Here is a 21,706-nt window from a genome sequence, read left to right as displayed (position 1 = left end):
ATTTGTTTCCAGCTTCCCAGTACACGGCATGGAATAATAAATAACATCACTGAGAAGTAAAATTTGTTACACAAAATAGAGCCCTCACACAGCTCTATACACAAAGTAAATGAAAAAGTTATAGATTTTTGAAGGTGTGGAGCGAACAATGAGTGAAAAAAAAGACTGCATCCTTAGGGGGTTAAACACATTCTCACAAAATATAGTAAAAGTAATGTTTTTAAGTTACGACTTGATGTGGTTTAGGATAATGACTAAGATTTTTACTTTTCTTTTCAGACAACTCTTGGTCATGGATTCCCAAGTTTTGTAACTTAAGGGATTTTCGAAAACGTCACCCGCGGCAGTATGACGACACCAGTGGAAACATGGTTCACATCAAGCAGAAGCTGTATCATAATGGCCATCCAAGTCCTCGGCATCTCTGAGGGGCTATCTACAGACAGTATCATCTACCGTTAGGGGATGTAGAACTCTTCTTTCCTATTGAGGAAAAAGAAAAGCAAAAAAAACTGTGAATTCATTTTCCGAAACGGGAAGACAGTAGGAACCCAGTTTTATTTCCTTCACGCCTTCTGCTCCTGCCCTTATCTGGTAGGGGAAGGACTCAACTTAGAGTGCAAGGGGGAAAAAAATCGGACCTTGGTCCATGTCTTAAGGAATCTGATCTTAGCGTTGAACTTCTGTAAATATGTAAAAACAAGAAAAACAGAAAATTTAAAAAAGACATTAATACTTTCAAAAGTGCAAGGTGTGGAAACCTCAAGACTTTCTCTATCTTTTGTGTGTGTCTGTAGTGTTGGGGGAGTGGAGGAGTTGAGTGTCATTTATTGCTAATTGTCATTAATTGTAAGATCTGATATGGGCACTACAAGGAAAAACCATAACTTGTCCTTACAGTCACTGGTTTGTAGGTGAATTGATGTGTCTATTTTTGTGCCAAATCATGGAACGTCCAATGAGGATGATAGTACAAGCTTATACTATGGTCCTCATTGACCTGTGTGTTCCCATAGACCTTGTCCTACTGTTTTCTTGTGAGCAGAACCTAAAGCAGCTTTTTAAAAGTGCAGCTCCACTTATATTAAAATAGAAAAGTCGTATTTTTTACAGATCACACTTATTTTGTCCCTGAGCACATACTTAGTTGTGGAATCAACTAGTTTTCTATGTTTTAAAAATCTCTATGTAAAAAAAAAAATATTTGTGGATAATGTTAAAGTGTCTGACAGTTCCAACTATCTGTGGTCTTTGTTATCGTGAGGGTCCTATTCCAAATCCTAAAATTCAAAATCAAAAACATCAACTAAAAAGTTAACATTTTCTGTTCTCGAAGTAAATCGAGTTGAAATCACAAAAGTGGACAGACTGTTTAAGAAATACATTTAAATTAGGATTAATTCATACTTATTTAAATCTTCTCTGTAGTTTTTTTGATTTCCAATTTTTTGAAAATTATTGGCAGGATAATTTAGGTGAATGTTCTACATGTTTCTACAAAATTGCATCACGATAGCTCCGATTTTTAAATCAAATTTTACCAAAATGTTTTTCATGCGAATATTAAACCAATGGATTGGAAACAAACTAGAAATTAAAATAAAATATTCTAAATGGAAGTTATTGTTAATGGTTACTTGGCTGAAGCCTCTCAGTTGAAGGCTATAGTAAGCTTGATAGGCATGTTATAAAGCACTAAGTCTGGCCAAAAGAACAAAGACATCATGGGTAGTGCAACATTATGAGTTACCTGATAAATTACAGTGATAATGTCTTTTCTTAGTATTAAGTATTCATTTAAAAATTTTCACTTGAGCTTCATGTACTTCCAAGAATAATTCTAATCAGCTATGGACTGCCCAATATTTTTGTCTTTGAGGGTAACATTGTACTAGTTTTTTTATGGGAGAATATGGTCTGGTAGGCCAATGCTTGAAAGCTGTTTACTTTTCCCTTTCCTCATTCCCATATATAAAATACAAGCTCATTCCATTTTGAGTTTGTCTCATGAGAAGGCCTTGCTTCTTAACCACCACCTGTGGGCAGATGTTCAAGTGAAGGTTAATGGATGGGTCTTGCTCCTAGGCCCACCCTTCGGACTCACATAAGGTTCTCAAAGTACAGAATCCCATTTTAAAATGTTAGTATAGTCACAAAAAGACACCAATGTAGGGGAGGTCTTGGTGAGACCTCTTTTTACCCAATTAACCAAAGCCGACTTCAGCAATTACTCTTCTGATTTCTCCACTTTTGTGATTTGAACTATTTTATTTTACAAGCTTTGTGGAGTGGACTGCATCTTTAAAACTTTTTGTCTGCTTATAGCTGCCACTATGGTTTATCATGGTTGACCTGGCTTCTGCATCAGTTACCAGACCCTACGGGCCTCTCTCTACACAGAACCAGTAGGGAGCAATCTCTAACTATGCAGTGATAATTAAACCTGAACGGAAACATGGATTTCCGCATTTTGTGTTAACTCCTTATGTATGTTTCTTCCATTTGTTTCTTGTGAGGACATAAATTGGTCTGAAGATGATACTGGTGGTGTTGATGGACCTGCATGAGAATGTAGAAGAACTCCCTAGGATTTGCATGAAAGTTCTCTGACATTCTGATCATTCTTTTAAAATTTTTTCGTCTTTGATTTTGGTATCCCTCACGAGTTCCTGTTTTGTTGGTGTCACTTAGCTGGGTATATAATTGCGCTCAGATTTTTTGAGAGGTCTACTTGTGGTTGCATCTTACGGGCGTGCTGTTGTTGTATGTACGTACATGTATATTTCTTTGTGTAGTCCCATTGCATAGATCTAGTGCACATCAACCAGTTTATTGTTTGCTTATAACTGTCCTAAAAAAAGGTATATATTATATTTTTTGTGGTTGAAAGCTGAAGCCATATTTAGATTTGCTAAACTAGGATTTTTACATAATTGCATTTTAGTCCTAGCCAAGGCATAAGTTTACGCTATTTTTCATTAAAAGCACTTTATTTTCACACCTCTGATGTGACATTCATCAAGGGGACCCTTAATTATCACTTCAACAAGGGATATTGGACTTTTCCAAAAGATGGAATCAAGATTTTGACCAAATTATGGATATTAAATATATAAACAAGTATATGATGCATCACAAATCGTCACATTTGTACCAAAGCATGATGTTAGGAAAGCACTTGGAGAAATCTCTGGTCAGTCATGCATGGTGTTGAATGCCTTGAAGTATGCCCAGCCTATGCCTCATAGCCAAGCTGTTATCCTTGAGCATATAGAAATATACCCCCATGAGGTTCCACAAATTCTTAACTCCAAAGTTCTAGCTGCCACTAGTAGCGAATCTCAAGCTTGTTAAACCTCAGCTGTATCCTGATCCTGGCCGTTATGTATAAGCAGTTTCCTAACATGAGATTCTAGCATGTTTTAGTTCAGGATCTTCCCTCTGAGGGAGCTCTGGTGCTCACACATGGTATAGAAGGTCCTCAAGATAGACAATAAAACCAAAGCATAGACCGTTATTGTGTTTACTGGACTTTGTGATATTTGATGGTTGTTGTTGGTAGGTTGTTAAAAGGTTCTTGTACTTGAAAACACATGGTTTCTGACCGGTGCAGCTTGGGCTCACCAGAGAAAAAATGTCTTGGGTCCACCTTCCATGAACTTCTAAAAACTTTCAAATTGGGATGTCTTTTTCTAGACTTCTGCAGCCCATTACGTTGATAAAGCTGGTGGGACTGTCCAACCTTGAAGCTTCCAATAGTAATACATTTACACATATTTTGGCTTTCGAGCTGTTAGTTTTGACTCATTGAGAATATTTTCAAATTTTTCTCAAGTTCTATCACAGTCTTTCTTTGCTAGAAATTACTTGAAAGTCATGTCATTACTTGAAAGTTATTTCAAATGATATGAAATGTTTTGATGAGAATCTCAAATTATAGAACTGCAATATGTTACCCTGTACATAGGGACAGCAATGTCCAAGCTACCTTATAGTCCTCTATATCTGGTGCCCTACTGCTTTTCCATCATAGTACATGTGATAGCCGGGCTTGCTTGGGTTGGTTATGTGATGTTCATTAGCATATGAATTGTGAAGCCAGAGATAGTCTTAGCCATCACATGCAAAATGAACACGACAACAGCACTTTTGGCCCGACAAGAGCAGAAGCACTGGGTGCCGAAACTCTGGTGCTGGTTATAGTGTTTTACTACCCCTTTTATTTCAATTTTGGAGGAACCTTTTAACATCTGGTACCATGACATAGAATATAAAACGTGAGTTTAATTTACAGCATTGTTGTTTTTCAAAAATAAGTTTTTATTTTTTAATTGATAATGTATCACTTCCAGGTTGGTAGGGGTTGGTGTGTGGGGGGGGGGGGGTCTGACAACCATGGCCTCGCTTATTCCTAGTATGGATTCTTTATTACAGGCAGTCCCCGGGCTACATACAAGATGGGGTCCATAAGTTTGTTCTTAAGTTGAATTTGTATGTAAGTCGAAACTGTATATTTTACGATTGTAGTTCCAGACAAAAATGTTTTTTGCCCCGTGACAATTGGAGTTTCAAAATTTTTTGCTGTAGTGGGACCAAGGATTATCAATAAAACTTCATTACAGACACCTTACAGCTGATCACTGCAGTCTGGGACTATAGTAGAGCATCCAGAGAGCTTCACCAGAGGTCACAGTGGGCAGAGGGGTCCATCTATAACTAGGGATCGTCTGTAAGTCGGTTGTCCTTAAGTTGGGGACCGCCTGTATAGTTATATTCTGCCACTTCTTGGCTTGCACAGTGGGGGCTCCTATCCACCCATGATACAATACAAAAGGGGAAGTTTAGATCAGAGTTCAACCCCCCCCCCCTCCATTGTAATGTTATAAGATATGAATACCCCCTAAGAAGCTATTTGTAGTCTGTTGCATCTCCTTATAAACAGACATGGATGAATATGAATCTTTATATGTCTATTATTCCCCATAACAGTGTCAAGCATTTGGAATAAGGCAGAAGCACTTATAGTTAAACATGCATTTTCTGGGAAAACACCAGGGATGTTTCACGAGCTGCAGAGGAAGCAGGGCCAGTGTTGCCATGACAACAGTATCCGCCAATCATGATACGCATCTCATGTGCAACGTAAGGACCCGCACACTGCATTGTGATAGCCGGTCACACTCCTCAATGAGAAGGCATTTCTGCTGCATTCCTATGAAACTAGAATTGGATTTTTAAAGGCCAGATAACATTTTATAATTCTGCGGTGCGTGGATAGAAGAACCACATACTCTGTAGCACTTTATAAATGGGTATTAGGAGAAAACTGATTATGACCATATTAGAAAATATATTGTCTGTTTTTTGAGAAACAACAATATGCCATTGAATGGGCTTTGCCTGATAATGAAGTTGCAGAGCTGCAGTACCGGTCACAGCCTGTGAATGTGATGGCGCCCTTTTTTTGAAAATTATAGTTATTAAAAAAAACTACAATATGCTAGACCATATACTGTGTATCCTATCGTAGCTCGGCCTCATTCTCTTAACTAAAAAAAAGTATGCAATAATTATAATAAACCTGTAGACAATTATACCACATTTCAATACTATGTTATTTCAGATAAATGTTTCCAAAAAATGTAAAAATTAAATGGAATGTGACACAGGTTTATTTAATATTAATGTCAATGGGTCTCATAGAACCAGTCACAGTGCCCCTGGTTTATCATGTTTGATTTGGAAGATTTTTTTTTCGATTCCCCCATTTGTTTCGAGATCTAATATTTGACACACTAAAATTACTGCAGTCATAGGGGATTTCCAAAGATCCGATAAATCTCAGAAACCCCCCAAATACATCTAAGAATAATTGGAAAAAAACAACTAACCTCATTTGATAAGGTAATAAATACACTTTGATTTTTTGTGCCACCCTTTTATCTAAACTAATGCAAACAGATTAAGGAAAAGTTAGAAAAAATGACTGATAAACAAATACGAAAAGATCTCGTCCGAAAATGTCTATTACTCCCTGTTTCCATTACCAGATGTACCATGACCCCTATTTTTCACAAAAAGGTTTGTAATAATTTCCCTTAGGCTTTAGTCTCCATCTGGAGTAGACTCGCCGCTGAAGTTTTATAGAAAGCTACCAATGTCAAATAAAAAAAGAAACAAAACAGAACAACAAAAACAAATACACAACAAAATGTTGCAGTTTTTGCAGTTGCTTGGCTGCTTTTGCATTCACTGTGGGTTAAAAATCTGCAGATCACTTTCCAGTCACTTTGTCTCATCAACAATGTTTAAAAGGAACCTGTCAGGGCAATTTGAGACACTAAACCACCCACAGGTTTTCTATGGGTCAATGGTTGAGTATTCCATATCACCCTTATATTATAAATATATACTTACCCCAGTACTGAGCTCTTGTTGCCTGTGAAGTTCTGAAGTTCCGGTTTTACTGTGCATGCGCAGTTGGTCTGGTGCATGCATAATGAAGCCAGGATGGACTACGTTGGGTCTGGTGCATCTGTAATGAAGCCAGGATTGACTACCTCGGCCTCATTGAAGCAGTTCACAGGTGTCAGGAGCACGAGTGATGAGTCTAACCCATCTCTCTGTAAGTATAAAGGTTCTTTTTTTTAATAGCCGCCATGGATCAAGATATTACAGGGCAATTTGGGTAGGTTGGTTTGAGCTTGAGTTGGTTAAGTGTCCCGAATTGTCCTGACAGGTTCCCTTTAATGTCACTTGTAGTGGAGCTGCAAAGATATAAAACAGATTACAACTTATCCCTGTAGTCTCCTTTGATCATTTCATATTCTAATGGAAAGGGATTGCCTAACACAATGTATTTAAGATTACCTGTCAAAAGAAATTTGGTGTGTCCCCGCCCAAACTTTAATCAACTAGTTATCCATCGGGGTTGGTAACGATGGCTTTGTAGCTTTAATGAAGAAAACTAAATTCTAAATGTTGTATAAAGTGCAATAATCACTACGATCAAAGTTGTATCACAAAAAGTCTGTGTGTAGTTCTGGCCTTAGAGGGAACGGTGCTTAGACCCGTTGCTCCAACATGGGAGACTTGCTGTCACTTTTTCCATTGTGATGTAATATACAAGGTCGTCAGGAGCGAGAGTGTTGGAGGTAGGTATTGATGCGTGCCGTCAGCCCTTCTGCCCAGTACTCGGTCACTCCACTTGGGTGGAGATTGTGATGTCACCCTCTGCTGCTGTTTGTTGCTAGTGCTACTTAGCAGGCATAGAATAATATATTAGGGAGTCTACATTTTGCACAGGTGTCCCCACTTTTAGTAATGGGGGATTAGAGAGATTTTGTGATGAATGATTGATGGTGGATTTTTTGGGTGGAGATGAACTTCATTGAATGGATATGTTTTCATTAGTATTCTTTGCACTTTGAGAATCGCATGGAATAAATGGCTTCAGCTTTTTGGCTGGGTTCTCTGGTACTCCTGTGTCATGTTGCATATCATGACACGTGTTCTTAAAGGGGATGTTGGTTGGAAAACATGGCTATTTCTTCCACTCCCACACCTGACCATGGGTTGTGCTGGTATTGCATCTTACCTGTATAAAGATTAATGTAGCTTAGTTGTAATACCAAGGACTACCCATGGTCAAGAGGGGAGCTGTTTTTGAAAGAAGCAGCCACATTTTTTTAACCCCACCCAGACTAGTTTTGTCTTCCAATCCAAAATCTGGACATTTTCCCCTTAATGTAGTACTAACTGTATGTAAGAGTATCTGAGTAATGCTGCATAAAAATGCTACCAGATTTATGTACCTAATAAACTATTACCTGTATGAAAACGTTTAGGACCTGATGGGGTGTCAGGTCAGAAGGAAACGTCTTCTTCTTGGATTGCCATGAACATAATGATTTCTTGCTTTTCACTGGTTTCAAGCATGGTGGATTATTAGTAGATTTTCTCTTATCAAATTTTTAGGTAATTACTAGAGTTCTAATTACTGTACTTAAAAAAAGACATCTGCTTGTGTTTTCCTTGTGCCAGTTTAGGGCAGCCACACAACATTTCTTAATTCTGCTCCACTTGCTATATCCCTGTTTAGCTCACGGCAAAATTGCCATTGGGTGGTGCAGCTGGCTTCCAGTCAGGTAATTACTCACTAATTAGTAGAATTCGGTGGCTAATTATATAATGGATTAGATGTAATGTAATTCTGAGTTGACTGACACAGACAAATTCTAAACAAACGAAAACTTCAGTATGAGACACAATGCTGAATTCCAATTGAACTTGTTCATGAATCCCCAAAAATGGCTTCTTATTGTACTAATAAACCTACAAACGGTCACCTGATAAAAGTATTGTATCATTAGATGCCCCCCACCTCTTATCACTTTTGACATTTATCCCCTATCCGCAGGAGAAAGGATAAACACCTGATCATGGGGGGTCCTCACAGGCTCCCCGTCATCACATAAATGTCAGTAATGGAAAGACTTGTATGAAGAGGTTGTCTTAATGAGGCAACAAGACAGTGGAGACAAGACACTTGGCCTTCACTTTTCAGTTCATGTAGAGAAATTCATTATAATGTTTAAGTATAAGCTAAAGTAGCTAATTTTAACAAAAAAAACTGGGAAAATCTATTGTCTAGGGTGGGAAATGCAGCCGCTACTCTCTAAAAAAATATCCAGTCGTCTCCCCTCATGAATGAACCCCTCCATTTAATATAAGAGAGGTCCCCCGTAAACAAAAATAAAGCCTGACAGAGTGTGCACAGTGGCTCAGTGGTTAGCACTACAGCCTTGCAGCCATCCAGGTCAACATCTGCAAAAAGTTTGTATGTTCTCTCTGTGTTTATTTTGGTTTACTCCGGGTCCTCTGATTTCCTCCCACACTCCAAAACACACTAGTAGGTTGATTAGATTGGAAGCCCAATGGGGACATGGACTGATATGGCAAGCTCTGTGTAGAGCTGCATAATTTGTGTGTGCTATATAAATAAAGGAATTATAAACATACATGAAGCCCGGCAGAATGCCCCCATAAACCAACATAAAGCTTGGCAGAGTGCCCCCATAAACCAACAAAAAGACCGACAAAGTGCCCCTCCTAATAAAAACAAGTTTGTACTCACCCTCGGGCACTACCCCCGGCGTCCTCTTCTCCCCGCAGCACCTCTTCGGGTTCCTGGCCGGGCCAGAAGATGCATGATGTGCAATCTGCTGGCACAAAAAAATCTGAACCCGAGGAAGAGCTGCGGGGCGAGGAGGATGCCGGGGGCAGCGCCGGAGGGTGAGTACTAAGTTTATTTTTCATATTGTGCTGAAAAACTCAACTTATACTGAAGTATATACAGTATTTGGATTAAACCCAGTGATAACATTTTTGTTAAATATACCCTGTCTCTATCTGAGAGGAGTATATAATAGAGGGTGGGAATCTTTACAGGACTGCTATGAGGGATAGTAAAAGTCCTGCTTGTCCCACCCATACACAGTTTATCCGAAGACAGCCAGTCACTGTGTTTGTGTACGGGCTAAGAAGAACTCTCACTTTCTCTCCTAGAAGTCAACGAATAACTTGTTTTTCTATGTAGACACCTATATGTCACAGAGCTTGGCATCCCTCCCTTATATCAGGACTACAGACGCTACCTGGCAAATTCACTTTAAATGTGTTTTCGAAATTAAAATAATAAATGAAAAATTCTTCCTAAATCAGTTTCACGGAGGCTGTGTAGGTCTTCACTGCTTATCCCCATTTATTTAAAAGGACCACCTACCACCAGTATGAAAGATTGTAAACCAAGCACATTGACATACTGGTGTGTGCCACCTCTGGCAGGGTCTGATCTTCTTTTAGCTTCTTATAACCTGGTTGAAAAAAAAAATGATTTTAAAATTATGCAAGTAAGCCTGACTGTCTCCAGGCTCCATAAGTTTTTATGGAGCATGGAGCCACTGAGGCTCATTTGCATAATGTTTAAGCTTTTTTTTTTTCTTCAAAACAAGGGCATATGAAGCTTAAAGAACAGTGGATCTTGTTAGAGGGGACACACACCAGTATGTCAGTGTGCTTGGTTTACAATCCTTCATCCTGGTGGCAGATGTCCTTTGAGCTGAGATGCAAAGATGCAAATACCCCTTTTACATCCTAAACTACAACTCCAATTATATAATCATCTACAATACAAGCTTAGTCATTTAACATATCTTTTAATTTACTATATACCAATGTGTAGCTTGTTATGGTTACACCATTCATAGCCATAGATGTTTTGGAACATCTTTGGTTGACCCTGGAAACAGACAACAGTGAAGCTCATCCTGATGTCAGATTTGTGACCTTGCAGGTTTGCTTTAGCCAGATCTGCTAGAGACCAGCAAAACTCTAAATATCAATGTAGAGGAAAACATGATTGTAACTCTTGTAACTATTGTTACAAGAGTATTGTTACACCTTGTTACTTTATTTTTGCTTAATGTCGCTCAGAAATAAGTGTTTATCCTTAAATAGGAAATCCAGAACTTCTGGTTATTAATAGACCAGCTCCAGTTAGCTGCCGGGGAGATCTGAAATAGAGCAGCTGTGGGAATTTCATCTATTTGATCTATTTATTTTACATCCCTGATCTCACTGGCTTAAAGGGAATGTCACCATTTCTCTCTATGTAACTCTGCATAGTGCAGTCTCTCTGCTATTTCATCTGTATATTGTTTGAATAGATTGTCAAGTGGGTTTCCATAACCCTTATCAAGGTGTGAAGTCCATACACAGTTCGAAACTGTCATAAATTAAGAAACTGTTATGGTATATACAAGTATTGCATAGCATAGACATAGCGGGAGAATTGAAAGAGCCTCTTTAAAGGGGTTGTCCAGGTTCATAGATTTTTAAAAACTATGAGTCCCAGGTGGTCTCTTAAACAGTCTTTTGTTGATATACAGGGGCTAATCAGTGACATAACATTGACCCACAGACCCACAGTCACATTTATACACTAAGGAAAGCAAATGCATCAGCTACGGGGGAGGCTGGGTCCCTTTTTTGTTGGTCCCATTCCTTTTTCCTATTAAGTTCCAAAAGCTTTTTTCTGACTCCCCTTTCAAGAGCATTGGCGCAAGGGTCTGGAAAACAAACATGGGGCATGGCATTTCTGTCATAGGGCAAGAGCATTGGTAATCTTTAAGATTCAGATCTACCTGCAGCCAAGCATCTTATGTGTATTCCACTTAATCTTCATAAAAATGAATTCCTTTACACCGTTTAAAACATCATGGCCAGCCAAAAATCACCTATAGATCTTATGTGTATGGTGCCTCCCAAATCCTCGTCAGCAGATATCAAGGGGGATAAGGATCGGGTCAAACCTGTCTCTTTCCATTACGTACGCATTCACATTCAACACATCCGAGGGTGCATGTGTTTGAGGGAGTCGAGAGAGATAGCTGTCCGCTAGACGATGGTTTCATATCTATGGAGAGCCTTCTCATAAAGTTGACAATTAATAAAATAAAACAATTTTTTTTATATACACACAAAAGGGCATTTTATACATGTGTCTGTCTCCAGGTTGTGTCAAATGTCCCCTGCTTGTAACCCCAACACCCAGAAAAGGGGGGCACTGCCAAGAGCAGCCCTTACTCTAACTGGCACAACAAACAGCATTGCCTATTCACTGTGTATTACCAAATATTCTGTATCTGGAACCTGAATGAGCAGACATGGTGAGGGCTGCGCTTGGAAAGAGGGTTATCCTTGCTACAGAATTTATAAAGTCTCTGCTGTTGTCCATGGGCTGTGCCTGTTATTCATTCCTATGGGGTGCAGCAACAATAGCAGATACAGCCCTTGCATATGACTGCTGCTATTCCTGCCATCCCTTCTCCAGTATATTCTATAAATAATTCTATAGATAACAATCCTCTTCAGTAATTTCTATAGATAATAATCATGTTTATGCAGCTTTGCAACATAAAAGAAATCCCCTGTTTATCATGTCCATGTTTTTTGCTTATAGAAATCTATAAAGCTCTTTGGCATGAGCAGAATGGCACTTAGTAGAAACCTGTTTATTATACATTTTTACTTTTAAGTTTTTATATGAGATATGTGTATTAAAAGGAAAATACTGTGAGATAAAAAGTACAAAGGGCTTTAGTACTGATATTCATTATAATGTTTTGTAGTAATATTTTTTATTCTTGGTTAAAGTGGATCTTTCATATTGAACACACAATCTAATATTCAGGCGGCATATTATAGAGCAGAAGGACATGAGCAGATGGTACAGTGTAATATCTGCAGACAGAATGTTATAGAGCAGGAAGACCTGAGCAGACGGTACAGTGTCCTATCTGCAGACAGAATGTTATAGAACAGGGTGTACCTAGTGTCTTATCTGTAGGCACCATGTTACAGAGCAAGAGATGCTGAGGAAATTGTACATTATGTCTTATCTGCAGGCAGCAGGTTATAGGACAAGAAGATCTGAGCAGATAGATTGTACAGTATCCTATCTGCAGGCAGCATGTTATAGAGCAGGAGGAGCTGAGTAGATTGTACATAGTGTCCTATCTGCAGACAGCATGTTATAGAACAGGAAGATCTGAGTAGATCGTACATAGTGACATATCTGCAGACCGCATATTCTAGAACAGGAAGAGATGAGAAGATAGTGCATAGTGTCCTTTCTCCACGCAGTTGTTATAGAGAAGGAGAAGCTGAGAAGATTGTACATAGTTTCCTATCTGCAGGTATAAAAAAGAGAAAGGAGCTGAACAAACAGACACCGTTTTGTTAGAAAGATGAAATTCAACTAACATATTTAATTTATTGATTACAGTCCCTTCTCTTTCTCTGCTTTGGAGTCAAGTGGGAGGTTCCTTTCAGTAAATTAAAGAATTGTGTCGCACCCCATCTTAAAGGTGCACCAAAAAAAAGTGTTGCACTCTGTTGGGGCAGTGCAGGGGGCGCCAGATTCATGAAGAACGTGCGCCACGAATCCTGAATCTGGCGCCCTCTGCACACTACACAGGCAAACTGCACATAGTACATAGTACTGGACTGTTCTTAGTAAATGTGCCCCATAGTATCCTAGCTATATGCAACAGTATAGAGCAAGAGGAACAGATTGAACATTGTGTCCTTACAGTTTCACCATCCACTGGACGCCTAAGCCCAGAATGAACCATAGTAAATTATATATCATTCAGCTCGATAAATTTGGTTCTATAACATGTATTTGATGTGACTGCATCCAGATAAAGCGAATCTTCACCTGATTACTATATTTACAGGTTTGAGGTCACCAGATGTGATACATGCACCATTACATGTCCCTTCTGATATATAGTCTCTGATGAGAGGGGGTACAGAAGCCGCTGTTGCACCCCAGCCCCTAAGGGTAAAAATATGGTATTTATTCCCAACATGGGGAAATCATTACCAGAAATATTTTAGGGGCCTGGCACAGATTTTATGTAATGACTCTGTAGTCTGTTTTGTTTTCACATAGCATCTTTGGTCAGTCATGTGTGGATAGGCTGCTGAGCTTTTGTGAATGCATCTATTTATATAGTATTTACCAAATTTCATTTACTATGCACCTCAGCTAAAATCAAAATGGGACCTCTTTGGTGCTGATTCCCACCACTACATGGCCGCCATCGTAACCCATAATCTTCCTGAAGGGGCAGGACATGACATTGTGATTCGCAGCACATCAAAAAGTGAATCTGTGTCATGCCCCACCCCCCCAAAGCCCTGTTATATCAGTAGTACATGCAGTTGTGTGTAAAGCAGGACTTGCCTATAAAGTCCACATTTAGCTCAATTTGGTAGATTTTATTTCACTCACTTTCACTTTTATGAGGTTTATTGAAAAATAGTTATTTGCAATGTTCTGAGTTATTAGATTTGGGCCTTGGTATTGGTTAGTAGAAGTGTATGGAATGGAAGTGAAAAGGTCTTAGATAACCTGCATGTTTTAAAATCGAACAATTATTTTGGTTAATCACTTGTGAAAAAAAGGAAAGGGTTAAAGGGGAATCAACACAATCGGGGATTTCCAAGAACAGCACTTTACAAATGGTGGAAACCGTTGTTTTACAGCAGAGATGAAAAGTGTGACACTTGTTGCTCATTAAACTTTATTGTCCCTTTAAAGTTATTGACGAACATGTCTGTCCTTCTATTCGGAGTCCAGTGGCACCGTACCTGTGGTAAGGAAGTGGGCACAGGAAGACGTGTGACATGAATAACCTCAATACTGTAAGAATTTGCCCGAAACAAACTATTGTTCAAACAAAACCACGTGGAAATGTGACCGTAATAAAAAGAGGTTTTTGCTCTTTGGATGTTTGTGGTTTTATTGTTCCTTGTGGTTTATTATATTGCAAATTTAAGGTTTGAGGGTTCATTTGACAGCAACATCACACCAATGACAAACTGAAATAAACCATTAACATAATAATCCCAAACAATGTCCTTAAGCCAGAATTTCTGCTACTTCAGGTCCTGCACAAGACAAGACACAAAGATTTATTGAACTGTATACCACAGTTGCAATTTGCGCCAAAAATGTGCCAAATATCCACTTTTTTGACAATTGAGGACATGGGATGTGCCCCAGAAAAAGTTAGCGTTTCTAAAAAGGCTGTGCATCAAAAATTTTGTGTGCACTAGATGGTACAAACCTTACACGACAGTCTTTCATCTTTAACAACACCAGATTTATTATCCAGCATTAAGATGAATGTGGCACCTCTTTAGACTATCAAGAATGGCGTTTTCCATGTTATGGCGCAGCGTCAGTTTAATTTATGATGAGGTACAGGCTTTACCAGATTTACACCCATATTTTGCGCAAATGGACTGGCAAAATAGCCTAGGCTATACCCTTAGGTATGAAATAGCCACGGCACCTCCCGCCCGCTTGGCAAGCCCAACCTTTTGGGACAGAGGACGGATGGATTGCCAGGCGGGCAGGAGTTGTCAGAGAGGAGGTGCCATGCCTCTGTAAACAAACAGGGGCAAGTCTCCGTCGAAATTTGGCACGGAAAACCGGAAGCGCTGGTGGGTGGGTGTAAGTACAGGTTTATTTTTTTAAACAACCTACCCCAGTCCACCTCCAGAGTTTTCAATAAAGATCGACAACCCCCTTAATCTAGGTCTATACATTTTGACTGTTCCTTTAAAGACCAGAATCAATTTTACGAGTGATAAAACTCTTGAGAGAACTTATGACAACCAGTTCAAAGCCATGAAATATTTCATCATTAAAGTGTTACATTTGCATTACCGAGGCCTATAAATTGGATTATGAAAAATGTTGGCGCAACTGTAATATATTTTTAAGTATTTATTAATGGATATAGGAAATAGAATTTTACGGTACAATATTTCAAAAAAATCTGTAATGATTTAGTATCATAGCAGAAAAGGTTGAAAAAAAGACACATAAGCTTCACATCCAACCCATAATATTAAACAAATTAACTTTTCCCCAAAACCTGTGATAGTTTTGCTCTGCAGAAAGGCATCCAGGCCTACCTTGAACATGTACAAAGTATCTGTCATAACAACCTCCTGTGGCTGAGAGTTCCATAGTCTCGTCTCACTTCTCTTAAAGAATCCCTGTCTATGGCGATGGTAGAAACTACACCTCTCCTCTAGGTGTAGTGAATCCCCTCTTGTCCAGGGTTTCGGACTCTGTCCCACTGTCATGCCCAGTAGGAGGTATGGCCCGGGACATCAACTCTAGATGAATTACTGTGGTGATACAGAGAGCAATCAGCTCTCTGCATCACAGCCGGGTCTCTGCCTATCTGCACACAGTAGAGCCTGGAGGGTATGCTGACGTCATCACAACGTGCTTGCTGCCCGCTGCTGTGGAGGAAGAGGCAGAACGGCAGAGGGTGGAACAAGAAAAGGTGAGTACAGTTTGTTTATTGTTATGTAAAAGAGGGGCCATAAGACGAGGAGCAGAGAAGGGGGCACAGATAAAGATGCACAATAAGAGCGGGTGCAGAGAAGGGGAACATAAAGGTGTGGAGGGCACAGCTAAAGATGCACAATAGGAAGGGAGCAAAGAATGGGCACAATAATGGTGGGGGGCAGAGAAGGAGGCACAATAAAGGTGGGAAGGCACAGATAAAGATGCACAATAGGAGAGGGGCAGAAAAGGGGGAGCACAGTTAAAGATGCACAGTAGGAGGGGAGCAAAGAAGGGGCACAATAAAGGTGGGGGGCAGAGAAGGAGGCACAATTAGGGTGGGAAGGCACAGATAAAGATGCACAAAAAAATGTTTGTGTGCCACTATTTCTGACCTTCTTTCTTAGGCTCAGAGGTCGGGAGGTATGACTAGACTCTTGTCTGAGCGCTCCTCACTCCATAGATTAAGCCATGCATGTCTAAGTACTGACTATTCTTTACGGTGAAACTGCGAATGGCTCATTAAATCAGTTATGGTTCCTGTGTGCTCACCGCACCGTGACTGGGAGCCATAGACATATTCTGGCCGTGATCTGGCCTCAATTGGTGAGGCCAGACCACAGGCACAATTGTGTCTGTATGAAGGAGCTACCAGTCAGTGAAAAATGTTGACATTTCCATCCATAACTCCATGGACTATCAGTAAAAGAATGTGGTGGGAAGAATCGGTGAAAATTTTTTACTGTGGGTTTATTCAGAATTTTACTTCCTGCTAGATGAAGGTTAAATCTGTGGCATAAAATATGTAGAAAGAAGTGAATATGATATGGTGTCACAAGTCCCATTCATACAAAGAATAACATGCCCACCATGCACGATGACCGGGGGCCATAGACGTCAATGGGGACAAATATACGGCCGCATATCGGTCCCCATTACGTTTGTGTGAATAAGACCTAAGTGCCTTTGCTCTAGCCTTAGTCCCTTTCATAGCTTCCAATTGACATTCATCAAAAATATCAATCCCAAAATGGATTTGTCATATTAAGGTCTAGATTCATGTGCACACCTGTATGGGGACATAATGCACTATAATATCCATGTTCCTCTATACAGCAAAGATATTCATCACTATATTTGGGACTATGCTATTATTTTTTTTTCTTATTAGATGTATGGAAGTACAGTACTGGCTATAAACATCAAAAAAATGCCACACAAGTCCAGAGCCACTCGGGATTTTTACACAGATCATTGAAATAACAAAAAAAATTAACATGGGTAACCTCAAGACTACATGGCTCCTCAGGGACGAGAAGAAACGGGATGCATATAATTACATCCATATACATATACGCTAATGCTCTCCACAGCGATATACACCACTAAAAAAAAATGTAAACTTAAAGCCTTTTTCCGAAAATAAGAGCCGGATTCATTTAGTTGTCACCCTGGCCAACTTGATCTGCCGCTCACTAGCCACTGGGGCATGAAATAAGATGCCAAAAAGACTTGTATAGGGGTTAGATGAGGAATGTGTCTTGAAGGCCAGGAATCCAGGGCCGATACTGGTGTTAATAAAGAGATTTGTCTTCATTTGGCAGCGCTGTCTGAATGTGGATGAGTATTTGGGGAGTGTGTGTGGGGGATGGGGATTACAGTCGTGAGTTCCCTGCAATGGGCTGAGAAATTCCGGTATGCATATAGGCACAAGTTACGGAAATCACTACTGAAAATACATACATGGAAAGTGACATCTGATTCTTAATATATTCAGAAAATTGATTATTTTGTTGTCTTATCCTGTTATTCTGGTTTTGATCTTATTTTGAAAACCAAATTGAATCTGATATAGGCGCTTAAAGGGGGTCGTCACCGTGCGGTCTCCCCTTTTACTATTGCTTCATTTGCGTGCATCTGTCCTCTGGGACTCTAGAAAAGCTGAGTGACACTGCCTGTGGTAACAGAAAGAGGTGGCAATGTGTTCTAGAAATAGATATTGAAATAAAAGGCCTTTCTTCGAACAATCCATTACGTCACATACACACAACTGCATTGTCCATATTTTCAGGCCTCAGGACAGTAGTAAGATGTGAGATCAGGTCAGGAGTAGCTATAACACTACTAAACTACAAGCACCCTGCTATGCATACCCTTTCTAGAATTTTGCCTTTTATGCTAAAACTTGCCTGTATACCTACAAATAACTATTAGGCTGAACAGGGAACAGAACTTCAGATGACTAAATGTTAGGCTCGCTCTGTAATTTATTAGAACACAGAACTATGTTTCTGGTGTCATTTTAAAGATAAGAATTTATCTTTCAGATCCCATCAGGACTGTTATGGTGTATGATGTAAACCCCACCCCACCCACTTCACCGTATATATATATATATATATATATCGAGTTGCCGGTCTCCTGATATATCCGACAGCTGTTGTGGTATAGCAGTAACCCGGGGCTCAAGCTTTCTAGGGGGCCATGGCAACCCACTAAATATTATACTGAGAAGGACCTTCACCCATGAAATTCTCATACATCCCTTCATGCTCTCATGTACAAAAGAGCCATTACAGGACATTTAAAGGCTCTCCAAAGGTCATGGAACCACAGATTCAAAGAAGGCAGAAGAGACATCTTCCAAGAAGCTTGATTCTAGCACCATACGTTGGAAGTGAATTCCAGACATGTAGGAGCTATAATACTCATACATCCCAGGGCCCATGGCAGTCTTATGCCACCCCTGATGCCAGGTCCTGCCTGGCATAGTATTAAACTATAGCCTGCGCTAGTTTTTGGCACAGGTTGTAGCTAGCTGCCCAGCACAGCCCGCTTCATTCCCACTTGGCCCGGAGATGGCTTAAAAGGGAATATAATTGCACCAGGAATTGCAATTTTTTTTTCATGGTTTAATGAACTACCTGTATCTCCCATCATGTTACCATGTACTATATAACTGAATACGGGGGCTTCTGAGGTAACTCTTCCCCAACTCGAAAAGTGACTTAGCACTTTGGAGAAAAGCTTTTCTTAAAAAAATTTTTTTTTAGGTAAATCGGACAATTTTTAATATAAAAAAAAAGAAGATTCTAGAAAGGTCACTTCATATCTTAAATGAGTGTAACGCTTCATTTCCCTCGAGGTGGCACCACAGGGTGATTGGACCCTTGCTGCCAGTATCCCCAGCAATCACAGTTGATTCCTGAGAATCATTGTGACAATCTCGGCTCACATTGTCATCTAGAGACTCCTCTAAAGGAAATGTCAGATTTAGAGATAATCTATGTGCATCCACTCACCACGGTTCATCAGTGATTCCACTCCTGAACCCCCTAAAAAGAAAAAAAAGTGTGTCTCTACCATAGATTGAAAAACAATGATCCAAATAATGTAGGTTTTTGGAGTTGGTTTTCATAAGACCAGCTAAAATGCACTCTAAAGGACTGGTTTAAACTGACTTTGCCTACAGCTTTTACCCCGCTAAACCACATTACACATTTTATGAAATCAAAGAGTTGTCCATATAATTATAGGGTTTCGGAGTATAAATTGGCTGAAAATGGTCATTTATTTGAGGTCATTTTTTTTAGATTCTGCATTGGGGTCCATGAGCTTCAGTTTATCCCCCTGGCTCTCCTATGGTATTTGAATGTATATCTGTTGCAGAGAATCCTGTTTTATATGAAACCTTTTTATGTCTATGCTTTAGAAAACTACAAATTCACAGAAAAGACAAAAAACATGAAAATAGCATTAAACAAATAATTGTGAGAAACTAAGCAAATTGATGGACAGATTTGTCATGCCTCAGCAGCAGATGTTCCATCTGCATCATGGACACAAAGCAATAAGTGTCCTATTCATGGAAACATCTGCAGAGCGATCAACCCCTAGAGAAAGGAATATCCCCTCACATTAATAATCTTCATACTGCATCTTGCAGATATACACAGTGTCTCAGGATATACTTATTTCAGAAACAAAAGAGAAAAGGACATATATGATTCCCCTGCAAGTAATGAGTGAGGAGCCGCTCTTTTAGGCTATGTATAGAACATGACCACCATCTTAATAGTTGTCATATTTGGTCAAGAGCAAGTTTTTCCAATGAGAAGATGGTCAGGTAACACATAAAAAGACGACATGAAACGTCTACGAATGATGCTCAGCTATGACGTGTAGTCCATCATAATGTTATGAACATGCATAAGAATATTTTAGAGAATGCGTCAATCAAAAAAAGTCCCTCAGAAGAAGAAGAAAAAAATAAAAATAAGAAAAACATGGCTTACGTGAGGAACAGTCGGTATAATTCATCCCTAACCTTTCTAGACGGCCAAAACAAACACTTGCCATATGGGGTTATGGTAGAGGATACATACTTCTGGTAGATGTTTGTGAAATATTGATGCTAATGGACTGAAACTAGATCCAGGCGCTCTGCTATTAAACCAATGAAACTATTGCGGCAGTGTACTGCGCCATACACAAGCACAGCAGTGCAATAGGACAAGCGCTGAGACCTGCCATTCCTCTCCGCTTTTTGTTCTGTGCAGCGAGTTTGATAAAGGCTTATGGTTCGTTTATACACTGCTGCAATGAAAAAAAAAGTTTAAACGGATTCAACAGCAGAGCGCCTCCTACGTTGTATACAGAGTGAGTTGTATATGGCGTATACAAGAACCCTTCCAGAGCACCTCCTACATTCAGCACCTCCTACATTCAACGTGTGGCATCACCCTAACAGCGTTGTGACCTTCCTTTCAGACCACGGCAGCTCAGGGCAAGTTCACACACTGCATTTCAACTGAAATGCAACAAAGAGGGGCTTGGCCCTATTGCATATGCTTTTCCTCCGAATCGCATTCGATTGGGAACGGGCACCAGGTGTTTTGCATTGTTTACATCCTGCTTGTTCACAGTCGCATGCATTTCAGTGAAAACTTGTACGTAATCAGACCAAGCCCGTCTGTTGGGTTATAAAATGTGACGGAAACGGCATGTGTGAGCGCAGCCTAAGGTCTACAGTTATTTGCATCATATTGTGGGCTAAAACCAGGTGTAGTTGAACACACAGAACAGAAGTCCATACAGTGGGTGACTTGCATCGGTTTGTTCCACCACACCTGGATTCATTGGCTTGATGATGCGCCAGTAGGCGCGAAACGACTCGTCGCCAGGCCCCGCTCCCCCGTGTACTATGCACCCGAAATAAAGACAATACACAGCTATTGGTGAGTGCCGCTTACTTTTTCTTACCTTTTGGAGATTGAATGGACTGTTCATCATACCAGCAGAGCACCGCCTGTGCCCTAACGAGAGGAGTTGTATGGCCGGAGTCCGAGTCAGTTACTAATATTGCCCCGCTAGTGGTTGAATTGTGACCACTCAAATTGGATTGTGCTGAGGACTATTTCTTACCTATCAGCCACACCTGGTTTTGGCTCACATTTACTAATGCAAATAACTGAAGACCTAAGGTTCACACATTGCATTTGTTAATGCATTTCAGATGTGCACTGTAAACATTATGTTAACAAACATTTTTACCAGATACAGTATGTTACCATTAGGTTTTCATTGTGTTAACTGTAAGTGCAAACGTACAGTGTAAATGCAAAGTGAGAACGCACCCACGCAAAGAAGTGTTTGTTTTTAGGGGAAATGGAAGTACAACATGGGATGAAAAAAGCGTAACCCACCTTTAAATAGAAAGCATGACCAGCACAGTACACAACACACATACAGAGAGAAGCTTAGTCTGGA

The 21,706-nt window shown here is 39.8% G+C and overlaps 1 protein-coding gene across 2 annotated transcripts in view; it reads left to right on the top strand.

Moving 5' to 3' along the window:
- TMEM240 (transmembrane protein 240) overlaps positions 1-14,358 on the top strand; it is a 62,087-nt gene extending 47,729 nt beyond the window's left edge. For both annotated transcript variants that reach the window (XM_072156054.1, XM_072156055.1), the window contains exon 4: positions 280-14,358. In XM_072156054.1, coding sequence (XP_072012155.1) covers positions 280-428 — 149 coding nt within the window. In that variant the 3' untranslated portion in view covers positions 429-14,358. The remainder of the gene's footprint in view (positions 1-279) is intronic.
- Positions 14,359-21,706: the final 7,348 nt, after the last annotated feature.

Source organism: Engystomops pustulosus, chromosome 6, assembly GCF_040894005.1.
Source record: "Engystomops pustulosus chromosome 6, aEngPut4.maternal, whole genome shotgun sequence".
In the NCBI taxonomy this organism is placed as follows: Eukaryota; Metazoa; Chordata; class Amphibia; order Anura; family Leptodactylidae; genus Engystomops; species Engystomops pustulosus.
This window is presented reverse-complemented; position numbering and strand designations above follow the sequence as displayed.